General features: G+C 36.9%; 1 protein-coding gene across 4 annotated transcripts in view; it reads left to right on the top strand.

The window, feature by feature from the left end:
- Window positions 1–22,280, top strand: part of CTNNA2 (catenin alpha 2) — a 478,216-nt gene that overhangs the window by 97,929 nt on the left and 358,007 nt on the right. For all 4 annotated transcript variants that reach the window (XM_066995540.1, XM_066995543.1, XM_066995541.1 and 1 more), the window contains exon 4: window positions 20,712–20,878. In XM_066995540.1, coding sequence (XP_066851641.1) covers window positions 20,712–20,878 — 167 coding nt within the window. The remainder of the gene's footprint in view (window positions 1–20,711; window positions 20,879–22,280) is intronic.

The raw sequence follows: 22,280 nt of genomic DNA on the forward strand, positions 1-22,280 counted from the left end.
TTCCTTTTTCTACCACTAAGTAGTAAACTCAAACATTATTTACCAGCCATGCTGCCCAATGCCAAAGCTTACTGTTTAATTTTGAACTTGCTTTTTATTCTGCTATGTAACAAAATGATATAATTTGTCACTTAGCTAAACTTTGAGCAGTAGTTTAAAGTCTGTGAATGCAAATGTAGAATTAGTATTATGGTACATACTTTTCTGAACAATCTAATTGTGGTTTCAAGCATGTATTGAAATACATGCAAAGGTTATCATACTCTGAAAATATGCAGATAATACCAATATTAAAAACATTTTTGTTGAGTATTGGCGATATTAAGATAAATGTTAACATTAGTTTTCAACCTGTGTAGGTAAAATTGCAAGTTTTAAGATACGTAGCCTTACAGAAAATTGCTTAGTTGGGCATTGGAGTCAGCCATGAGATGTTTTCTTTGCTGGCAGAACTAATGCTGGTTTTGCAAAATTTAATTTTTGAAATTTATATTGGTATTATAAGAAAACTGCTTTTGAATAAGGCTTTGGAATTTCAGAAATGTCATGAATATCCATGGTTCTGTGGGTATCATCTGACAATTTTCCTTCAAAAGGTGAAATGTATGTCAGACGCTTTCAGATTTACACGTGTAGTGGGGGAAAAATATATTTTCAATACATGCCCATAAGAAAAACTTACCCTTTTTATTGACGTTGATTGTAATTATCTTTGTTACAACAGAATTAAGTGCCTTTTGGTATTTTCCATTGTAAATCCTATAATCTGAAGATACCATCTGCCTGTATCATCATTCCTAGGCTTTAGAACAAGACTGGCAGATTTCCAACTGAGATTTAGAAAAAGAATCTCAAGCACTTAAGTATAAAATACTTACTGATTTTCAGTGAGGCCCCAGGACTCATTTGATGTTTTTTTCAGTTCTTAGAAATTGGACTCAAGTGATCATACGAGTGGGCAGGGTTACAATCCTGTACACATAAATGTTGACCTGTGAATATTCCAGTCTGTTCTATATTGAGGCTGTCTTACACTATACATATATTTGATTTCACAGTTTTCCTGTTTCTGTGTTTTTTTTTTTTTAATCAATCACTAGCACATCATAATAAGTTCAGTGTTTGCTGTATTCTCTTATGTAGAACATTATGCCAGTTTTTTGTTTTTGTTTCTGTTTTCTTTTAGAATTTTGATGCTGATGCTTGGTTGTTCTGTCATGAAGTTTCATTTGCCAGCTACTTCAGTTTCCTGTTGCTTACATTACTTATTTTGTGCTATGTCACATTCTAGAAGAGCATCTTCAGTTTTCCCTCTAAATTTGTAGCTATCTTCCTTTGGGGCTGTGATGCTGACTCAATTTTGCTAGCTTGTCTCGAGGAGCTTTCTACTGTCTCAGAGTCATCAGCCCTGATCCATCAGTCATGCTCTCTGATCCAGGCTTATGCACCACATTCATTAGCACTGTGTCTGAGCTCCTTATTTAGCTTTCTTTGTCAATAGATCATTATGGTAGTTAACAATGATTTCTTTGCACATTTATGCTTTGTAAAGCTAAAGACATTTAAGAAGAATGCTGTGGAGAGTTTTGGTTTTCTTCCTGAAAATGATTTTCTGACTTCTTAATTGCCAACAAGCCTTTTATTCTTTTAAAATCCACCCCCTTTATTTTTTGTTTTGTTTTGGTATTTTTTTATGTATTTATTTTAAGGTGCAGGCAGTAGAGAGACGAATAGAGAGTTTAAGCAGTATTGTGCAGAATGATACAGACATCTTTTGTCAACACTGCAGCCTAGAAAAATGTATGTCAGAAAAGTGGAGCAGCTTTTTTGGGTCTGTACAACACGAGTCCCTAATTAAGAAAGCAGGAGATGCCAAATGCCGTTATTAGCACACGAGCCACATAAACTAGACCAGCCTTGGTGCAACGTGGAATGGTATGTTTAGCTCAGTGGCATACAGAGCTGGATTAATAAACTGGGGCTGTGTTTTTCCAGACTATTGCTTGTTGATTTTCTGGAAAAATTCCAGCTTGGATAATTACACCATCAACCTAAAAATGTCTCCTGCAGTTACAGCTGGCTCTGGTGTTCCTCATTTCCTGTCTTAAATTGCTTTATACTGTTTTGTGCTACTATATACAGTTGTAATTCATCCTGGACAGACTTGCTTTCCATTGATAGGTGTGTAACAAGTGTACTCTATCATTTGTGAAATACTTTGGAAGGAATGTGGATGAAAAGAATATACAGCTTTAAGAATATATAGCTTTAAGAAAGAATGCATAGCTTTAAGACTCCTGGAATCTTAAAGGATAAATTATACTTGGATAGCTGTAGAAAATTCTGATGATCAACAGTTTTGATTTACAAAGCTGAGTTGTAAAAAAAATAAAATCAACAGATTTTTAATCTTTTTCTTTTTGCATTTCACACAGTTTTATGAAAAAGTAAATATTTTACGTATAAAACTCTTAAGCGTGTATGTATGTGTGTGTGTGTGTGTATCCCGTAATAATTCTATTATATGTCCGGTTTGGTCCCGTAGGTCTTAAAAAAGACAAAACAGTGAAAATAAACTTCAGTTCAAAGCCATGTAAGTGAAATTATCCAGTTGCTATATGACTGAATAATTTGCGGCATGGCTGTTTATTCACATGTTGTCAGAGCTGTGTAAAATATCTCCGAGACGGGGAGCAAACGAAGCACTGATGTTTGTCATTTGTGTCTTCGTTCATTAGAGGTGAGGGAAAGCAGTCTTCTGCTTACTGAAATTTTGGGAGGAGTGAGATTTTTGTATATTTTTTTGATTCTAATAACCCTAGGCCCTGAAACTATAAAGCTTGAGAAATGCAGAGGATCAAAGAGGAACACGTAAAAAACAAGAAATACGGTCTGGGGAGAGGACAAGACTGGCATGTTTCCCTGGCGTAGATGTCTAAATGCAGTTGCTCCTTTATTGATCATTGCAATTGATCCTTTATTGATCATTAGAGAAGCAGGATGTTCCCTGTGGATGAGACATTCAGGCTCTGATTCACATGAAAGTCTACAAAGAATTGTTGGTCTGTTGAGCTCAGGTCAAATAAATTTATTAAGAAGCAGTTTAGAGTGCCAAGGGAAACAAGACAAGGAAATAGATTATGTATATTTATTGTGTCTATTAAATGACTTATGAAATGTCTGTCTTAGGAAATCAGTGCTTTTAGTATAATTTTCCTAGAAATTTTCTGGCAAATAACTTAAAACTTCATTAGAAACATGATTAGGTCCAGCAGCAGGTTGTTGCATGTTTAAAATTCAGCTTTTCAAGGAGGGTAGATGCAACTTCGCACAATAATCTGAAATTTATACTTCAATCAAGGAACAGAAAATATCAGTTGACATTTTTCATGTTTGAAGACAACATAAAACTAGAGGTAGAATTAATTTTCTGCTCATTGAGATTTATGCACATTGCATAAAGAGAATACGATCCATGTGCTGTTATGAGCGTCAGTAAACTTGAAAGTATGTATCAACAACTGACACAAAATGACTAATATTCTTAGCAACATTTTTCTTGGTGATGGAACATGCTAAAAAGTGTGTTTTTGATGCCCTTCTTAAATTCACATACACAATGCCAGCTTTTTTATAACAATATATAATAATGCTATTTTAGCTCATATGCCTCTTTTGATTTCAATAACAACAGCATAGCATAGAGAGATTATTCTTTTTTAAAACCCTTCTCCCCCTTCTTCCTCAAGTTTTGATCCTTTCTCACATTGAAATCATTGCTAGTAAGCTTTTTTTTTTTTTAATTTACATTTAAGTCCAGGGTGTGAATTTTTCTCATAGCACGTTAAACTGATGGCTTTTTATGTACTTGCTCAGGAAAGTTGGCTGCAGTAGGCTTTCTAGGAGCCCTCACTTACAACAACCTACTTTTTCCGCTGTCCTGATTTGGTTTTTGTTTGTTTGTTTTTAAATAGTTGCTCCCATTAGTATCTAAAAACATTCCTGGAACATCTTCGTTGTAGCGGTTAAATTTAAAATATTACAAACCTTAGTTGAATGAATTGCACTTTGGTTCACTTGGTCAATGAGAATTCAACGAATGGATGTAGGCTTCCTCTCTCTTTGTGAGTTCTCCAGCATTTTTCCTAATTTATAAATATAAATAAATAATGAAACACATGGAAGTAGAATTACTTCCTAAAGGCATTTCTGTAGAAGCCATTGGGTATCACAATATAACCACCATCTGACATGGAGAAGGAGATCATTTTTATAGAAAAAACAAATGAGGAAGTCTCACTTCTGCATTTGTTTTCAACTCTGTGTCCCAGGGACAGCATTCAGAATGAAGGGTTGATGTGCACTAATATTTAAAATTATCTGTTACTCTAATATCTAAGCATGGGTTGCTTGAGGGATTTTTTGACATTTTTCTTAGTCTTTCTGACTGATCATTATTCCCAAAGTCTGAGCTGAATGAAAGAATTGTTGGATATTTGGTTTGAATCTGGCAAATATGAAGAAGGAGCTGATACTAATAATTTATCACTTAGAATTTGTCTAAGTAACCTGAGCTATTCTTCCTACATGGATTAGGGGCTATTATTTAAAAAAAAAAAAAAAAAATCTTGCCTTTTCACTTAAAATTATGTTCTCCCTAAGTTTACTTGTAATCCTCTTCAGTGAAATACAAGAGAACTTTTTTTTTTTCTGCTTACAGAAGTTAGTGACCACTGTTTCTAGAGAGAGAAGTCTGTGTGTACGTTTGTATGTTTCTAGAAAGAAATAATTGAAGAGCAGGAGTTAACTTTAGACAAATGAATCTTCATCTCCATTTCTGAAAGATGAAGTTGGACTTGTGGTCAGCCCTTCTTTATGGGAGAATGAATTTTGGTCTACATTTTTGAAAGAACCTGTGTGTATAATAAGCATACTCTTTATTTTGCCAATAGTGTCTATGATGAGGTACTCTGTAACTTGCTTTTCGCCCGTCTCTCTGACGGCTCCCATTTGTGCAACAGGAAGCTTTGAGCATGGAGATTTGAAGCTGTGTATTCAACAAGTCATTGAAGCTGTAGCCTGAAAACTCTATCTCATTATTCAAAAATATTCATAATCTGTTTTGAATTGCTTGTTACATTTAGAAGTGAATCCAATGGTTATTCATGTTTGCAGTGCTCATCCTAGGAAATATAGCATGCTAAATGTCATTCTATGCAAATTCTCTAATGCTAGCTCTTTCAGTCTGTTTTCAAATCCATTAATTATTTCATCTCTCAGAGAATTTACCTTTTGAAAGACATTAATGTTCCCTTTGCAAAATGATTTAAAGCACTTCTGATGAATGAGCAGACACTGTATAGAATATCAAAGAGATTCTATACACATAAATAGTGCCAGGGGTTGCTGAATCCAGTAGTGAGGCAGCTGCATCTCCAGCTCCAAGCAGCAGTAGGGCTGAGCATATATTCACAGGAGGCACATGTACACAAATCCACGTATACAACTCACATATACCACAAGGCATAGCTAGGGAAGTACACTGACCAGTAATTTGTTTGCAAATTTGTTTCCTTTTATCCTCTTACTCCTCCATTTTCCTTTGCTTGTTCCTTCCCATGCCATCTTGATCATCCTCTTCCTCACCTATGGTTTCCCCACTAAGCATCCCATAAACCTTATACAGTCCCAATATGCTTTTCCCCTGTAATTGGTTCCATACACCTGGGAAGTAAGAAAAAAGTAACGAAGCATGCAATGAATACAGGTGATTTTCTGTATACATCCCTAATAGTTCAGGCTGTTGGGGAGGTCTTGAACCGATGAAGATATTGCTTCTTGTTAAAGCCAGCTGAGGACTAAGAGCCTGCACTTATTCTCTGCAGCATTTTCAAAAGATGCAATTCTGTTACAGCTCTGGTTAAATTTTTTCTAGTATTCATTGCACTTTTCAATATTTTGTTCTATATCATGGTAGTTTAAGTTTATGAAAGCAACTTCAAGAGCTGTTTGTTATGAAGGGTGGTTGGCATTTGATATGTTGTCCAAATATCACAGATTTTTGAGACAGATTTTACAAAAACACAGCGATATGCTTTAAAAATAATAAAAATTAATGCTGGGTGATTTTGCCTTTTTAATACTATATTTAGTTACATTGTCTTTTTAGAAGATTATATGACTATCGTAGCTTTGTAACAGGGGAAGAATGAAATTGCTTTAGAATGTCAGCTTCTGACAGTTGTCAAAATTTAAATTTTACTCCCAAATCGCAAATGATAAAAATACTGTACTTCCAGAAATATTTGAATTGAATTGTAAAATCAGATTCTGAAATCACCACTTGTTTCTTTAGAAGCAATGCTTCTATTAAGAAAGGTTGTGATTGAGAAAGAATTGTAGAAATACACTGTAATTAAAAAAAAAAAATCAAAGGATTTTAACTAAGGCAGATTTTTCAGTATATATTTTACTCCACCACCCATCACAGTGTACTACTACAGTGCATGAAATTTCTGAATTTAGGTCAAGTTTTAAAAATAGTTTCACTAGGATTTTTTAATCTGTTTTAAAGTAGGGTCTTACAAATTGGAAAAGGTGCCATAGGCAGTTACCTTGCCCTGTTCTGTCTTCCAGCAATAATTTCAAAACCGGGAAGTTTCAGCCCACAGTCAATAATCCCCAGCAGTATTAAATGTGAAGCATTTTCAATTAAGTTTTGAGATAACCATGAACAATGGGTCTGCAGGCAGATTTGACTGGCATGCATGAAATCTGTATTTAAGCCTCTGTATTAATTCAGTACAGAGATTTGAATTGAAGTCTCTGAGTCCTCAGAACAACGCCATTACCATAAAGCTGTAGAGCACCATGGGATCAGCCTCTCGGCCCCTCTGTTTGAAGTTGTTCTAATTTATGGGCTTGTGAAATATCGTCTGGATCGCAGCTGAGTGCCTGAAATCACTATTGATTCATTGGGCAGAAATTCTGAACTGAATTTCTTTTTTTTTTTTTCCTGTTTGGTTGAACAAAAGAAGTTTGATTCGCACTTTGAACTGAAAAATTGGTTGTTTTGCAGCCTCAGATTGAAAGTACGTGGAAGGAGAACCTTTTGCAGCCTGGCAATGAAGTGACCTCTGATGACTGTGTGACTGTGTGTAGGTGCCCTCTTCAACTTTCATCACCAATAATGGAAGTTTTCAACAGATCAAAAGCAATAAGAGTTTCTCCAGCTGTCTAATGAAGCAATGGATAGGGTTAGAAAAACTGAGGGGGTTGATCTGGAGATGTGCAGTGACGTTGTCTTGGAGACCCTGGAGGTCTTCAAGAAGCGTGTTGACGTAGAACTTAGTAGCATGGTTTCATGGTGGACTTCAGTACTAGGGTAAAGGTTGGATGAGATGATCTTAGAGGTCTTTTTCAACCTGAATGATTCCATTATCCTATGTTTCCTTCTGTGTTCCTTATTTTTGACTGCATTTTCCATGACATGGTCATGGCATCCAACTTTAAGAGCAGCTGTAAAGAAGCTTCACTCTCCAGTACAGGTTAGGCTTTAATTTTGGGTATGGTTTCAGAAAGTGGTAGTCAGTGAGAGAAGCAATACAAAATGACAGCATGAAAATTTGAATTACACTTCCTAATGGCTAGATCTTAAAAACTGCAGAAGATTTTAATTAATTATCTTTCCATTTACCATTTCAACACATCGTTTCTTGCAGTACATTTTTCACATACTACAAAGGCTTACTATTCTGACTAATATTCTACAGACTGAGGGAACAGAAATTGTTATAATTAAATAACGTGTTGCTCTCCTCTGATAAGTGTCAAATTACCATATTCTGATAGCCAGCTATATCATTTTATCTCAGTTGTGGCCTCTTTATCAGAGACAAACAATTTTTGAAATTTAGGTCTTCAAGACCTTATGGCTGCTGTTTCTGTAGGAAAACTGAGAAAGGAGGCAGTTCTCTCAAGTGTATGGCATTTACCATTATTTTTATATCTACTAAAAGTCTAGAATCTCTCCTGCTTATGATTTGTGATGTTTGCAAATATCATTCATCCATTATTGTTTTAAATTTGAGTTTTAGATTTAGTTTGTGTGTGTGTATGTGTGTGTGTGTCTTTTTCATTGTGGATACTTCAGTTTCTATCCTTGGGTGATTTCTGCAGTGTTTGACAAAACATATGTTGTTTTTCTTCACAAAAATATGTCACACCTTCTCATCAGTACTGCCCATGTTTCCTATCCTCCTTTCACCTGCTGCTTCTGTTTCTCAGATTTTTTAAAGTAAGAAAAAATGTTAATTTATTTTTTTAAATAAAAAAATGTTAAGAACATGATGACACAAACCTGGGAGGAGTGGCTGATACCCCAGAGGCCTGCATTGCCATTCAGTGGGATCAGTGGGAGTTGGGTGATCTGGAACCTCATGAAGCTCAACAAAGGCAAGTGCAGGGTCTTTCACCTAGGGTGGAACAACACCCCAAGCACCAGTACAGGCTGGAGACCGACCTGCTGGAGAGCAGCTCTGCAGAGAGGGACCTGGGAGTCCTGGTGGACAGCAGGCTGACCATGAGCCAGCCATGTGCCTTTGAGGCCATGAAGGCCAACGGTATCCTGGGCTGCATTCGGAAGAGTTGTTGTCAGCAAGTCAAGGGGGGTGATCCTCCCCCTGTACTCAGCCCTGGTGAGGCCACACCTGGAGTACTGCGTCCAGTTCTGGGCTCCCTGGTACAAGAGGGACGTGGAGCTACTGGAGCGAGTCCAGCAGAAGGCTACGAAGATGATCAGACGACTGGAGCACCTGTCGTACGAGGACTGGCTGAGAGAGCTGGGCCTGTTTAGCTTGGAAAAGAGAAGACTGAGGGGAGACCTCATCAATATGTATAAATATCTGAGGGGAGGGTGTCGAGAGGATGGAGCCGGTCTCTTTTTAGTTGTGCGCAGTGACAGGACAGGAGACAATGGGCACAAACCGAAGCACAGGAAGTTCCGACTAAAATGAGAAAACACTTCTTTACTGTGAGGGTGACAGTACTGGCACGGGCTGCCCAGAGAGGCCGTGGAGTCTCTTCAGGACATATTCAAAACCTGCCTGGATGTGATCCTGTGCAGTGTGCTCTAGGTGACCCTGCTTAGCAGGGAGTTGGACTGGATAATCTCCAGAGGTCCCTTCCAACCTCAATTGTTCTGTATTGTGTGATCATGTTCATAATCTGCCTTTATCCTTTATGTCATACCCATCAGAAAGCCCATGTAACTGGTGAGCTGTGGGCAGCAATAACTCCTGCTGTATTAACCCCAGGCTATACTGCACATGGAAATGTACTCTCTTCAGAGCCAGGTAGCCCCTGCTTCTGTCAAGTCATTCACAAATAGGCACTAAGTGAGTAGAAATAAGAAATGGTATAAACTAGCAGGGATACAAAGCAATGGAAAACTTACCCTTTAAAACATCTAGTGAGCTGATCAATCGCTAGATTGATCTGTGTTACCATCAGTCCTACCTACCTACTCGCTGCTTCTAGGAGATGATTTACATTGTCGGCTCGCAATGTGGAGTAACTTGCTGTTCCTTCCATTCTCAGTACTTGATGGGAATTTTTGGTAAACTTTGTTACAAAAATGTAGCCCACTAGGAAATATCAAGGCTTGAATCTGAAGCTTATCTCAGAAAAATACCAATTTAAGTAAACATTGGGCAATTTTTTCATGTGATAATACAGAATGGTGGAGCTGATTCTAATTATGATTTTGAACTTCATTGACAATGCCTACGGCATAGATATAATCTACTGACTAACTTGCTTGGCTATACAGTATTTATAAGCCTCTTCAGCTCACAGAACGAAAGTAATATCCAGAATGATGCAATATGTCTGCCTGATGGAGAACAGCACAGTAGTTCTCTTAGGCTGCTTCTTTTTCACTGACTGCTGGAATATCTGTGCATGCTTTTCAGTTGTTGTTCTTTGCTATACCTCATATGTTTCACTTGAGTATATTAATCACGTTTCTCTTTACCATTTATAAATTGTTATGAAGAAACCCATTAAATGATTAAATTCAAGTCTTTAATTGCTAGGACTTAAAGCAAAAGATTTTTCATTGTCAGTTAAATTCTTCTTAGTTCTTTTTTGCAATAATTATTTTAACAAATTTATTCATAGTTCATAAAAAAGCAGCTTTTTCAAGTAATTCCCACTGTATTTACTTAAATAGTTTGCTCTTGCTTATGTGAAGAAATATTCTGCTAATTTTGAATCTGCTTTTTGTCTCAGTTCTGTAGCTATCCAGGAAAAAAAGAAGCAAAGCTTTTTATTTTTAATATAATATCTCAAATGTTTACAATAAGCTTAGAAGTTGTGGAAAAATGTCTAGTTTAAAAAAGAAAGAACAGGTTTTCTGCAGGTATGAATCATGCACCTCAGTATCTTGCTGCACAGCAGAAATCCTTTCTGTTTCTTTCTAATCTTTGGAAGACAGTTCTGCCACTCATAGCATCTGAACTGCCTTAACAAGCACACCCAGGTTTCCTTGAAAAGGATGCTATACTATTGGGTTCACTCCTGGCTGGAGTGTGAGAGCAGGGTATCTTGTGTAAAGTGTTGGATAATCAGGTGTATCAGGAGCAAAGCAAGGAACAATTAGGCAGTACAGATGCTACTTTGAGATAAACCCAAAAGCACTGTCCTTGTCTTCAGCAGAACTTTGAAGTTCAGCTGCGTGACATTTGACATGCGCCAGGAAACAAATGAGTCCACATTAGAATTCAGTTGTTTGAATTTTAAAATTTGCTTCTGTTTTTATTCATATTTTAAGAGGCCCAATGTGTTTTTAAGTTCCCTAGCATCAACCACAATCTTCAACTTTTAAGATGTTAGTGTCAGCTGTCCAATTCCATGAAGGCTAGTCGGTTGTTTAGTCTATCCCTGAAGTATGATAGTCTGAGAAGTAGCTGAGAGCTGCAGACAAAGAGGGATTAGAAATGGTAATGTGTTCTTACATCCAAAACAATTTACTTATGAATTGAAATTTAATTAAAGCTTTATTGTACTTAAGTGTATCAGTGCTGTTTCAAATGAACTATTAATTTGACTGTTAATTAGAAAAGTTCTTTCTGAAGTGTAGCATTTGTGAAATAATTGTATTAGATTGTCATAGATCTGTGACTAAATGTCTTCAAGTTCTGTGTTCTCAGTATTTTACTGTCCCTTAGCAAAAAAGTAGTTGGGTTAATTAAAATGATACATTTTAGTGGTCTATGAAGTCAATGAGGTGGTAGTGCTATTGGATGTAAATGCGAATATTGAATCTAAAATATGTACTAGCTTTAAGGATATCCATTGTGCTGTAAAATACATAGTGATTCGTCTTCTTGTATCACTCTATCTAAATGTCAAATGTAAAGTCAGTCAAATTTAAGTCAAATAGATTGTCTGTATAATCAGTTCCAGAGGGATACAGCTCTAGTGGCTGAAATTTAATGGGAAAAGATCAAGCTAGATCATATGTGGCCTTTCCTGGCATTGAAATCTATTAATACGATGAAAAAAGTGGTCATTATTCCACAGAAAGAGAACGAAGTCCTAACTGCTAATGAAAGAGGAAATAAGTTTTAGAGGACACTGTACTAAAAATTTAAAAGAAAGGTGTTATGGCAGGAGAGATGAAAATTTAATAGCATTCATGTGAAGCTTTGGGAATTCTGATTAGCATTTAAAATGCATATTTATATTTAGGAAGAATGCAGCATTCTTCAGTATGAAAATACTCTACAACTGACTTCCCAAATGCTAACAAATGATTATACGATGTCCAAACAGAGATTACTACTGAAATGCACTCATTTCAATTACAGAGGATGGATTTTGAAATGCAATAAACAAAACATAATGTTTTAAGATAGGAAATAAATAATGAAATACGATTAATAAGGCAGGAGGAATATAGAAAGTGGAAAGACTTGTGTCTCATTGTACCTGAATCAGAAACTTGACTGCAGATAAGTATACTGGGATGATCAGCAGGGGGTCGCAGCCCGTTCGATGGGATGACTGCAAAGGGGATAAAACTGCAGATCTTTGTGTCCTGAAGGGTTGTTTTTGTTTGGTTTAATAACATAACTGCATCCACGAGGAAAAAATTTAAAACAAACAAAGAGAAAAAAAAAAAACAAGAACAACCTACTTACATTATTTAAACACAGCCTGTTAGCAATTATGGGTTGTTCAAATCTTTCATATTATCTAATATCATGAACAGTGTTCTACATGGAATCTGCAACTCAGTTTGTGTCTATACATGATTATATTGTAGAATACCTTTTTAGCAATGCTCTGTCTCCAATTAAAAAGACAGTACTCTAAAATACTTGTCAAAGAGAATAACATTTTATAACCAGGATTCCTGTTCAGTATCCATAAAAACAAAGGGGTTGTTCTGTTTTTCAAGATACAGCAAATTACATGTCAGTCCTAAAGAAGGCATAAGCAATTTGTTCTGTGTTTGCTGCTAGACTTAAACCTTATGCTGTTACATATGAAGGAAAGAGCTGATAAAATCCAGACAGTAGATCATCTTGACTTCCAGAGTTAAGAAATCACACACTTCTGGTCTTGTACCAGCACTGCTGTAGTGCAAGATCCTGAAGTTGTTCAAAATCTGGAAGAGGGAGAGATTTCACACAGTCATAGAGGCTGGAAGGGACCTCTGAAGGTGGTGTAATTCAATAGCCCTGCTTAAAGCAGAGTTAGCTAAGCAAGTTGCCCACAGCCATGTTCAGTCAGGTTTTGAGCATCTCTACTGATGGAGACTCCACAACTTGTCTGGGCATCGTTGTCCTCTCATTGTAGAAGGCTATCAGGTTGAGCGGGCATGGTTTTCACTTCATAAATGCATGCTGACTGCTCCCATCACTGTCCTCATAAATTTGGAAAGAACTTCCAGGATCATTTGCTCCATCTCCTTCCTAGAGATCGAGGTGAGATAGACTGGCCTATAGCTCTCTGAATCCAATTTCTTACCCTTCTCAAAGAAAGGAGTGATATCTGTTTTCTTCCTGTCTTCAGGAGACTTCATTCACGACGATCTTTCAAAGATAATTGCGAATGACCTCAGCCAGCTCCTCTGAGACTGTGGGTGCACTCCACTAGGGCCCGTGGATTTTGGCCTGTTCAGGCTGTTTGTATGTTACCTGACCTCATCCTCCTCCACCAAAGGGAAGCCTGCCTTCCTGTTTTCCCACTGGTCTCAGGAACTGGGGATTCCCAAAGCCAGGTAGTACCAGTAACAGCCGGTTAGTTAGCCAGGTTATTATTTTTGTAAATATATATGAGTGATCTGTTATTCCACTTAATGTGGCCACACTGATATTTTTTTTTGTAAATTCTGCAAAAGTCCACATTTGTGGTAATAGCATGGTTGCTTTTTGACAGTTGCGGTTGGAGGTTGTTTAATTTTCTAAAAAAAATCGTGTCATCATCCTTTAATTTCCCTTTGATATGTGCACGTATATTTGTGTGCGTATGTCTGTTTAAGAACAGCATAGGATGCTTGTTTATTAACACCTGTCCTGGCTACTGGTATAATAAAAATATTTTCAGTAAAAAATAGGAACCTGAATAGTTGCTAAATATACATACGCATATATGTAAAGTTTCATTGACTTCATCTGTTTTTCAGCCTCTTTTTTATTCAAGTTGATTTTCACTTTCAACGTATAGTATTCGCTTAGCACAGTCCAGTTGGCTGAAGCCTTGTTCCAATTTAAGACTTCAGTGAAGAGAAGTAGAGATTTCAGTGGGATTCAGCATGAGGCGTGCAGTGGATTGACCTTTCCTTTTGCACTTTTGACATTCCGTTCATTCCGTTTTTGGAGTGAATGAGCCAATAAGTGCTGTATCTTTCAGAGTTTTGGTGACCTTTTCAATCATCCCTTGATAGCTTTTTGCAGAAGTTAAGCTTGTGTTACTTGAATTACCCAACGGAAATTACTGTGTGACCTGTATGTGTGCATGATTCTGGATAAATACACGTAAAGACATCTTTATCTGCTCCTATATGACTCCTCAAATTTAATATTGCAAATCAAATGATATCTTATTTTGAAAATCTAAGGAAAAAAGGTGGTTTTTTTGGTCTTTTTTTTGTGTGTGTGAGAATGAGATCTAGAAGACGCAATTTCTAGATGCTGTGATTTTGTTGAGAGAAAATGACTCAATCTGACTAATTTCAAATCTAAGCATGGATAGAGTGAGTTCCCTGGTTAAGTCTCAGAGCAACCTAAGTGATTTGATAGTGGTATTAGGAGTCAGTACCTGCAGGTTTGAATCTTCTCAAGCGGATGAGATCCCGGCACCTAAATATTAACTTTGTCATTAAAAAATGCCTTCTAGTCATTACTCAGATTCAAAACAAAACAAACAGCAGCAACAACAAAAAAAAAACTCCAAAAACTGTCAGCCCCAACCAAAATGGATCCTAGCCTGTGAAACGTTGTCCATCTATGAGACCTAATTTCACAGTAGCAGCAGGGTTTGGAGTGATCATTAGTATTCAGGAATTAGGCTGGATTTCAGTATTTTTCAGTATTTTTGTTTGGTCTTTCTCTGGTTTTTATTTAGTTATTTATTAGTGGTGAGCAGTACTTATGTGGCTGATAGGGCCTTTCTCTGCTGAATGACCTAGGTTTCATAAATCGCCTACTAACCCAACTCAGACTTCTCATTTAAGAAATGTAAAATAAATTTATACTTTGTTGTTAAAGCAAGGTGCCAAAGAATCTAGTATATGGATCTTAGTCAGAAAATGGCAGACATGACGTGCCTATGAAAAAGCTCTACGTATACTTTCAGAGTATCAGGTGAAGTATTTCTAGTAGCTGAGAATGATAAGGTATCTCCCAGAAAACTGCAGTTCTTATCACATATATTCCAGAAACAGCCAGTTCATAGGGCTGCTGAAATGATTACAGGACTAGCTGTGCAAATCCATGCAAGAGAGGAGACTGAAATGTTGTCTTTAATCTGTCATGCTCATCACAAAAATGCATGAAGTGAAAAAGGGACAGTAGGAAACACAGTGGAAGAAGAATACTTATTTAAATGGAAGGACAAATGGGGCATAAGAAGAAATGGGTATAAATTAACTATAAATACAGCCAGTATGGAATTAAAGTGTCTCTAATGAGGGAAAAAAAAAAGTCAGATACTGGAGTTCATTTTGGAATGAATTTCCTACTTCCAGTAGGATTAATTGGGGTTAAATGTCTGAGCTGCTTCAAAGATAGAAGCTTGGTAAATTTATGAGTGTAGTTATTATCATATTAAGATTATTATTAATTATATTATGACATGACTGTCTGCAGTAGCAAGGAAGCAGACCTGATGACTCAAGATGTCTGTGTTTCTTGCACTGACCTAATTTGCCCTGAAAGTAATTTAATACTGACTACAGAATAACTTGAAATGAATTTGGAAAGAAACAGATAACTGAAAATAATAGGGTTGGCTTTTTTTCAGATAAAACGGTTTCTCTGAAAAGTAATTTTACTAGCTGTAGCTCCAACATTACTTTTGGCCTAAGAGTGGTTTAATACCACTGTTGTACAAGGATAAGAATATGTTAACTGGCACTGAGATAGACAACCCTTGCTCCCTAGTAACATCTAGCTTGCTAGACTATTAGATTTAAAATTGTGAAATGCTATTTCTTTATGAGGGTCAAACAACCTGCTATGAACTTTTATATTAATTCCTTTGGGTTTTGTTTAGATGGTTGAATATATTTAATACTTTCTGCTTAATTACTTAGGAGAAGATTCTTTTTACTTAACTCTAGCTTTTAAATGCTAAATATCTAATCCAAACTGTTTAAGCTGTTGTTTTGCCTCTCCATGCGTTCTCTGTCCACTACTGTTGATTCAAATATGTTTGCTAGTTATATCTGCTGGAGTAATCAAGCCTAAGAAGGTAGTTTTTCTGCTTGTTTCCTTGGTGCCACTGGCCAATTACCAACTGTCATTAACTTCTTTTATAGTTCAATGTAAATATTCATCTGAATGATGAATATTAACAGTGCTACTGACTGAAAATTTGGCAAAGATCTGTTAGGTCTTTTTAATACTGAAATGGAGTTTAAAGAACTCTTGGACATCTGGTTCCAAAATCCAAAGCTTGCTGGATATACTTAGAACCAAAGTATTTTCACATACAAAAGGTTTATAACTGGATGCTCAGCATCACTTCCATCTCATCTGAAACCAACTTTGGGCTTAAATACCAAGACTTAAAGCCTTGATATTTTCATACCCTTACACATACCCCTTGGGTTCAATCAGCTTGCTATGCTCTGGGAGTTCATATTGGTTCAAGCTCTCTACAAAAAGCTGTGATAGTTTCTTTTAATAAGTGACTGAAGGGAAGATGATGTCTTCCCAGTTGTTACACTGATTAAATTAGTCCAGTTATCTACATTCTGGCTCAAAGGTTAGGAGATTTGAATCTAACTCTTGCCCACATGTTAGATTCTCAGTTATTCTGTGGTTGCACTCAACCTCTTACTTTCCATGGAATATTTTGAGTCACTGACTCAAATGATTAGCAAAGCTTTCATCCTTATTTTTTAGCACACTCTGAGCCAAGAGCTGTTGATACCTAGAACTTTGATTATGGAGTGCTATGCAATACAACACTAAAACGTGTCTGGATATTTATTTTATTGTCTCTTTATCTGGCAATGATTGCTTGTTCCTCGTCTTTTAAGAAACATTTTTGGAATTTTGACAACCTTATGGAAATTTAAGAAAAGTATGCAGCCATAGCCATGAGCAATTAGAAGTCGTCTTCTGAAAGTGTGTGTTATTGACTTATCATCCAAGATACTGCACACAAATTACAGTAAGAATGTGTAGTCTTAATGGTAATAAAATAACGAAGAGTTCTGATGGGAATTATCCATTTGGGCTATTTCCTTTACTATTTGCATTGTCTTATGGGAAACTATGCTTTCTGGTATTTTTTTGAATGTTGCTATAATGGTCCTAAAGGGAATGTAAATAGGTGTTGATTTCATGTTAGAAATTCTTTGAGAGTTTCTATGTTGAAGAGAAACAGGAATTTTTTCAACATAGTAGCAAAGTTTGTGTTAATATCTCATTCTAAATAGCTTTGTTCCTCTTTCAACCTGATTTCCTAGGGAAATGAGGCTTATATAGTTATTGATCTTTTGTTAACTCCTAATATATTTGTTTTCCAGTTTCAACCTATACAAAAGAATATAAACATAATACCAAAACAATAAGAAATAAAAAATCGGCAACTGGAGGGAGAAGAAAAAATACAAACTCAGACTTGTGTTCACATCAAGAGCAAGGCAGGTGCAAACTGCTTTTGCCCCTTGCTAGTTGGTCAGGCAGCATGTGCTGTTCCTGCCTGGTTGAAAGTGTCACTGTCTCACAGTGGGGTGGGTTTGATGGCATTATAGTAGCAAGATAGGTGAAAACGAATATAAACCTATTAATTCAGCTTCTTGTATTATATGAATAAATAAAACTGGTTTGAAAAGAAAGTCATAAACTCAAATATAGAAACTGCTGAAAGTTTATGATTCAGAGAATGCTGGATTTTAAAAAGCAACTTGAATTTGGAGCTTTCATTTTTCAGTGGCTAACAGTATAAGGAAAGCTAAATAGATTGTCTTAAAAACTGTTTTTGTTTGGCATAGCCACATCATAATTCCAATAGATATATATCTATATATCTAACCCAGATGGGTTTGTATGCCGTAGCTGGGCTGGCTTAGTTTTGAAAGGTTTTGAGAGGTTAGTTTTGAGGTTTCTGTACTGGGTTGTTTTCCATTTTGAAGTCCCTTAAAACACACAAGTGTGTTTCTCATAGAGTGGATTAACAGTAGCATCCCCAAATTTCTACTTTGAATCCATAGTTTTTCTCCCATTTCTTAAGGAAGATGATGTATTTTCACTTTGTTATTTTTCAGCTGACAGTGTTGAGAAGTAAGATGTAATCACCCATTTCCTACAAGGATGAAGGTGACAGCAAGTGATGGTGTTTCCCCTGTTGCCTGGAATAGTGTTTTATTAGTTTATAACAATTTTTAAGAGTGTAGTCTGCTTACTTAAAAACATTCTAATAACCTTTTAGAATCAGTGGATTTTTCTGGGAGCCTCAGCATTTAATGTGAAGTTTATATTCTAGTCAGTTCATCCTTGACATTCACATCACAAATAGGAATCAGTTGGATTTCAGTTTTGATGTTACAATATTCCTTTCAGATTAGCGATTAGCATAAATTTTTAAATTTTAGTTTCAGTGTCAGGTTGAGGTTCCTGTTTCTGGAACTGTACAATTCTGCCAGTAACTGGAGAAATTTAAATGCATCATGCTGCGTTCCAGATCATTAGTGAAAAACTTACTTTTTAGGTGGTTGACATAGTTTTGGGAAATTATGGTCTGAAACATGTTCTGTATTATTTCTGCATGGTCTATGTGTTCTATTGCTTTTCTGGTAGTTACAGAAAAAACAAATGTCCTACACTAGAAGCCACTTCACTGTCCTCTGTGAGTCATATATGAAAGGAAATGATGTGTGCAATTCTTTCTCTATTACCACTGCATTAAACCATTAGTTTCTTTGACTTCCAGAGGTGTGCTGTTTATTTTTCATTCACATTTTATACATACATATATACGTATATATTTTTACATATCAGCTTTTACCTGATCTCTGTGTGATGTTAATCACATTTCCATGTAATTAATGTAATACTTCCCTTTCAGTTGAGCTTCACAATCTGTTTGCTTAAATTGGATTACCAAATCTTTGTAAGAGAGTTATGATTTTTAAACTCTTTTATGCTTAGGTATGTCACTTATTCCTTGCTGTAAATAAGGGGAAAAGAAGTTCCCAATTTGATTTCAAAGCCTTTTCCGCCGTTATCTTGCCAACTTATCTTATTTCTGTAGCTCATCCTTCTTTCTGATATTTTCCTTCAGCTTCTCCCTGTCTTCCTTTTGCTACTGTATTCCAACCTAGCCCTACTGTTACTCCTTTAAAAGCAGTATTTGCTGTATTAGCATACAATTACTAGATCTCAGCTTTATGGAAGGAGCCTAAGCTCTTTCATTGCACAAGCACTAAGAAATGTTTATTTTTTTTTTTAATACTTCTGTCTACTCAAATGGAGAAGTGAAGTTAGTCCTTAAAAATCTCAAACTGCTTACCAAGTATTGTATTGAATAACACAATTATGTTTCTTGGCGAAGAAAGGGATCTGAGGTTTTGGTTGACAGCAAGCTGAACATGAGCCAGCAGCATGTCCTGGCAGCCAGGAGGATCAACCGTACCTTGGGGTGCCTCAGGCATGGCACGGCTAGCTGGGCGATGGAAGTGATTGTCCCCCTCTGCTCTGTGCTGAGGTGGCCTGACCTCGAGTACTAGGTGAGGTTTTGGGCGCCACAATATAAGGACAGAAAACCATTAGAGAGTGTCTGAAGAAGGGCTACAAAGATAGCGAAGGGTCTACAGGGGAAGACATGAGGAGTGGCTGAGATCGCTTGTTTTTTTCAGCCCCGAGCAGAGCAGGCTGAGGGGAGGCCTCATGGCGGCCTGCAGCTCCCTCACGAGGGGAGCGGAGGGGCAGGCGCTGAGCTCTGCTCTCTGGGGGCGACAGGACCCGAGGGAACGGCATGGAGCTGGGACAGGGGAGGGTCAGGCTGGGTGTTAGGGAAAGGTTCTGCACCCAGAGGGTGGTCGGGCACTGGAGCAGGCTCCCTAGGAAAGTGGTCAAGAAGATCAAGAAGCATTTGGACAGCGCTCTCAGACACACAGTCTGATTTTTGGGTGGTCCTGTGTGGAGCCAGGAGTTGGACTCCAGGACCCTTGTGGGTCCCTTCCAACTCAGGATATGGTATGATTCATTGCTAAAATTAAACAGGAATAATGTATCCAGGCAGCGCATGTGGTATTTATTATCCCAGAGAGTGTTTTGCTTAGTCCATAGAAAGGCAACTATGGGAGCTGGGGGTAGGGGGCTGGGGGGTGGGATGTGCGTTTCAGGGCAGTTTGGGATGGAGAATACAAGGAGTGATAAGAGAAGACTGGACAGTGAAATTATGGCAGCAATGGTTACTCTGTTACTCTGTTTTTTTTTTTTTTCTTTTGAAAAATTCTCTAGTAGAAGTGATAGCTCTTCTAGGTGGAAAAACACAGAGTAAGTATGTATGTGAGCAAGAAGGCAAGGAGTTCTTGCAGGATTGAAGGAGGATGTAGCTGGAAGAAGGAGCTGTAGAGAGATGCAGTAAGGGCAATAGTGTTGATTTACTCTGTCCTCTCTGCCGACGGGGGAGTTCTGTAGTTGTGTAACACAGTGGTATCTATCTTTTGTTGAGGTGGTTTGCCCAGCAGTCTGTCTAGGTTTTTTGTTTTCCTTCTTAATTGTTACAGGTGACTGCTGTAGAACAACAACAGTGGTCTGGGAATAAAGAAAAAAGGCAGAAAAATATCGAGGCAGTTGCTGTACACGTTTTAAAAATGTATTTCCCTTGAGCAATTCAATATTGGGTACTAAGTCATTAATATTTTCCAAAGAGCACTTAAATTAGTGGATGGTTTATACTTGCTGGAAAAAAAAAAAAAAAGCACATGTAAAACTATTGTTTAATTATAATATTTTCAATTCTAGGAGAAACAATGAGAATCGCCTCTTCAGAGTTTGCTGACGACCCATGCTCCTCTGTGAAACGAGGCACCATGGTGCGGGCTGCTCGTGCCTTGCTTTCTGCTGTTACTCGCTTGCTCATCCTGGCTGATATGGCTGACGTCATGAGGCTCCTGTCACATCTGAAAATTGTATGCATTTTTAACGTTCTGCATTGTTTTTGCATTTTGTATATACAAAAATAGGGAGAAGTCAGTCGTGAATGTCAGTGCTCATATTTCTTACTCTATCTCAGTGTCTATTTTCAGTGCTGAGCAGGAATTAGGATGAAGCACACATTTCCACATTGGTCTAATTCATTTTCTAATTTTAAGGAAATGAAATTTTGGAGACTTAAAGCAAAAATTGTCAGATGTCTTCAGTGACTGGAGTAGTACTGCTGATAAGCACCCCACTGCACTGAACAGATGCATCTGCTTGACTCACTTTGCATTTTACCTGGATCGTTTACTAACTCAGTACTTGTAAAGTATTGCTACCTTGTGGCAGAGTTTAGGTACTACAGTTGTGGTACTTGAAGTCTGCACAACATCTGAAGGTGTCAGAAGATTGAATCTTTTTTTTTTTTTTCTTTCTGACAAAATAGTACAAGTGCTTAATCAGTCATCAATGAAACAGAATAAAGAGGAATTACAGATGACGAGACATCTTGGTATGGATTAGTATTCACATTTAGTCGCAACCATTCATATTTTTATGCGGGCATGTTAAAAGTCGTTGAAATAGAAACTGGGATTTTTTTTTTTTTTGCTTTTTTTAGTTTTATTTCATTTTTATTGCATAAATAAACCAAAAACTCTGAAACAAAACAAATTTCTGCAGAAGTTCGTATACAGAATATTTAAAGCCTTCAGAGTATATGTGTATGTTTGGCAGAGGAGTTGCCTTCTTTTTAATAACTGTCTACAAAGTATTTTCTTTAGTTTGTCTTTTTAACAGTGTGACTGTAAAATAAAATTATCTTTTTGGAAAACTATGGGAACCTTTCAACTGGAAAATTGTGCAGATAAGCTAAATAGTATGAAAACAGTTTTTATAATGAAAAAAGCAGATTTTTCTGCACGTATACTAGTGAGTTCTGCTCTAGTAACAGAATGATTTTCTCATAGCTGTCACGCATGGCTCTGTGATTATGTTCAGTGTAAACATCATCTCTCTTGAATATGCTTTTAATTTTTCCCCACTATAATACTCTAAACAACTATAATTCAAATAATCCTTTGCTAGTGAGACTAACACTTAATATTATGAACAACAGCTTTCTCTAAGCACTATGATTAAAATTCGAGCTTTTTCATAGGTGGTGAGAAATATTGTTCTCACATCTGAGATTTCCTCCTTCTGTTACAGCAGTGTGCTATGTTATTGAGAAAACAAATGCCTAATAGTCTTTTGGAAGTGGGTGTATTTACTGACACAGTTTGCACCCTGGATTTGCAAGGACAGTGTACGGCACTGTGGCTTGTAATGTCTGCATTTGTCAGTTATCACTGTGAATATCCTAGCCTCCTGTTCTCAATGAACCCAGATGTC

The sequence above is a fragment of the Anser cygnoides genome, chromosome 4 (genome assembly GCF_040182565.1).
Source record: "Anser cygnoides isolate HZ-2024a breed goose chromosome 4, Taihu_goose_T2T_genome, whole genome shotgun sequence".
Classification (NCBI taxonomy): domain Eukaryota; kingdom Metazoa; phylum Chordata; class Aves; order Anseriformes; family Anatidae; genus Anser; species Anser cygnoides.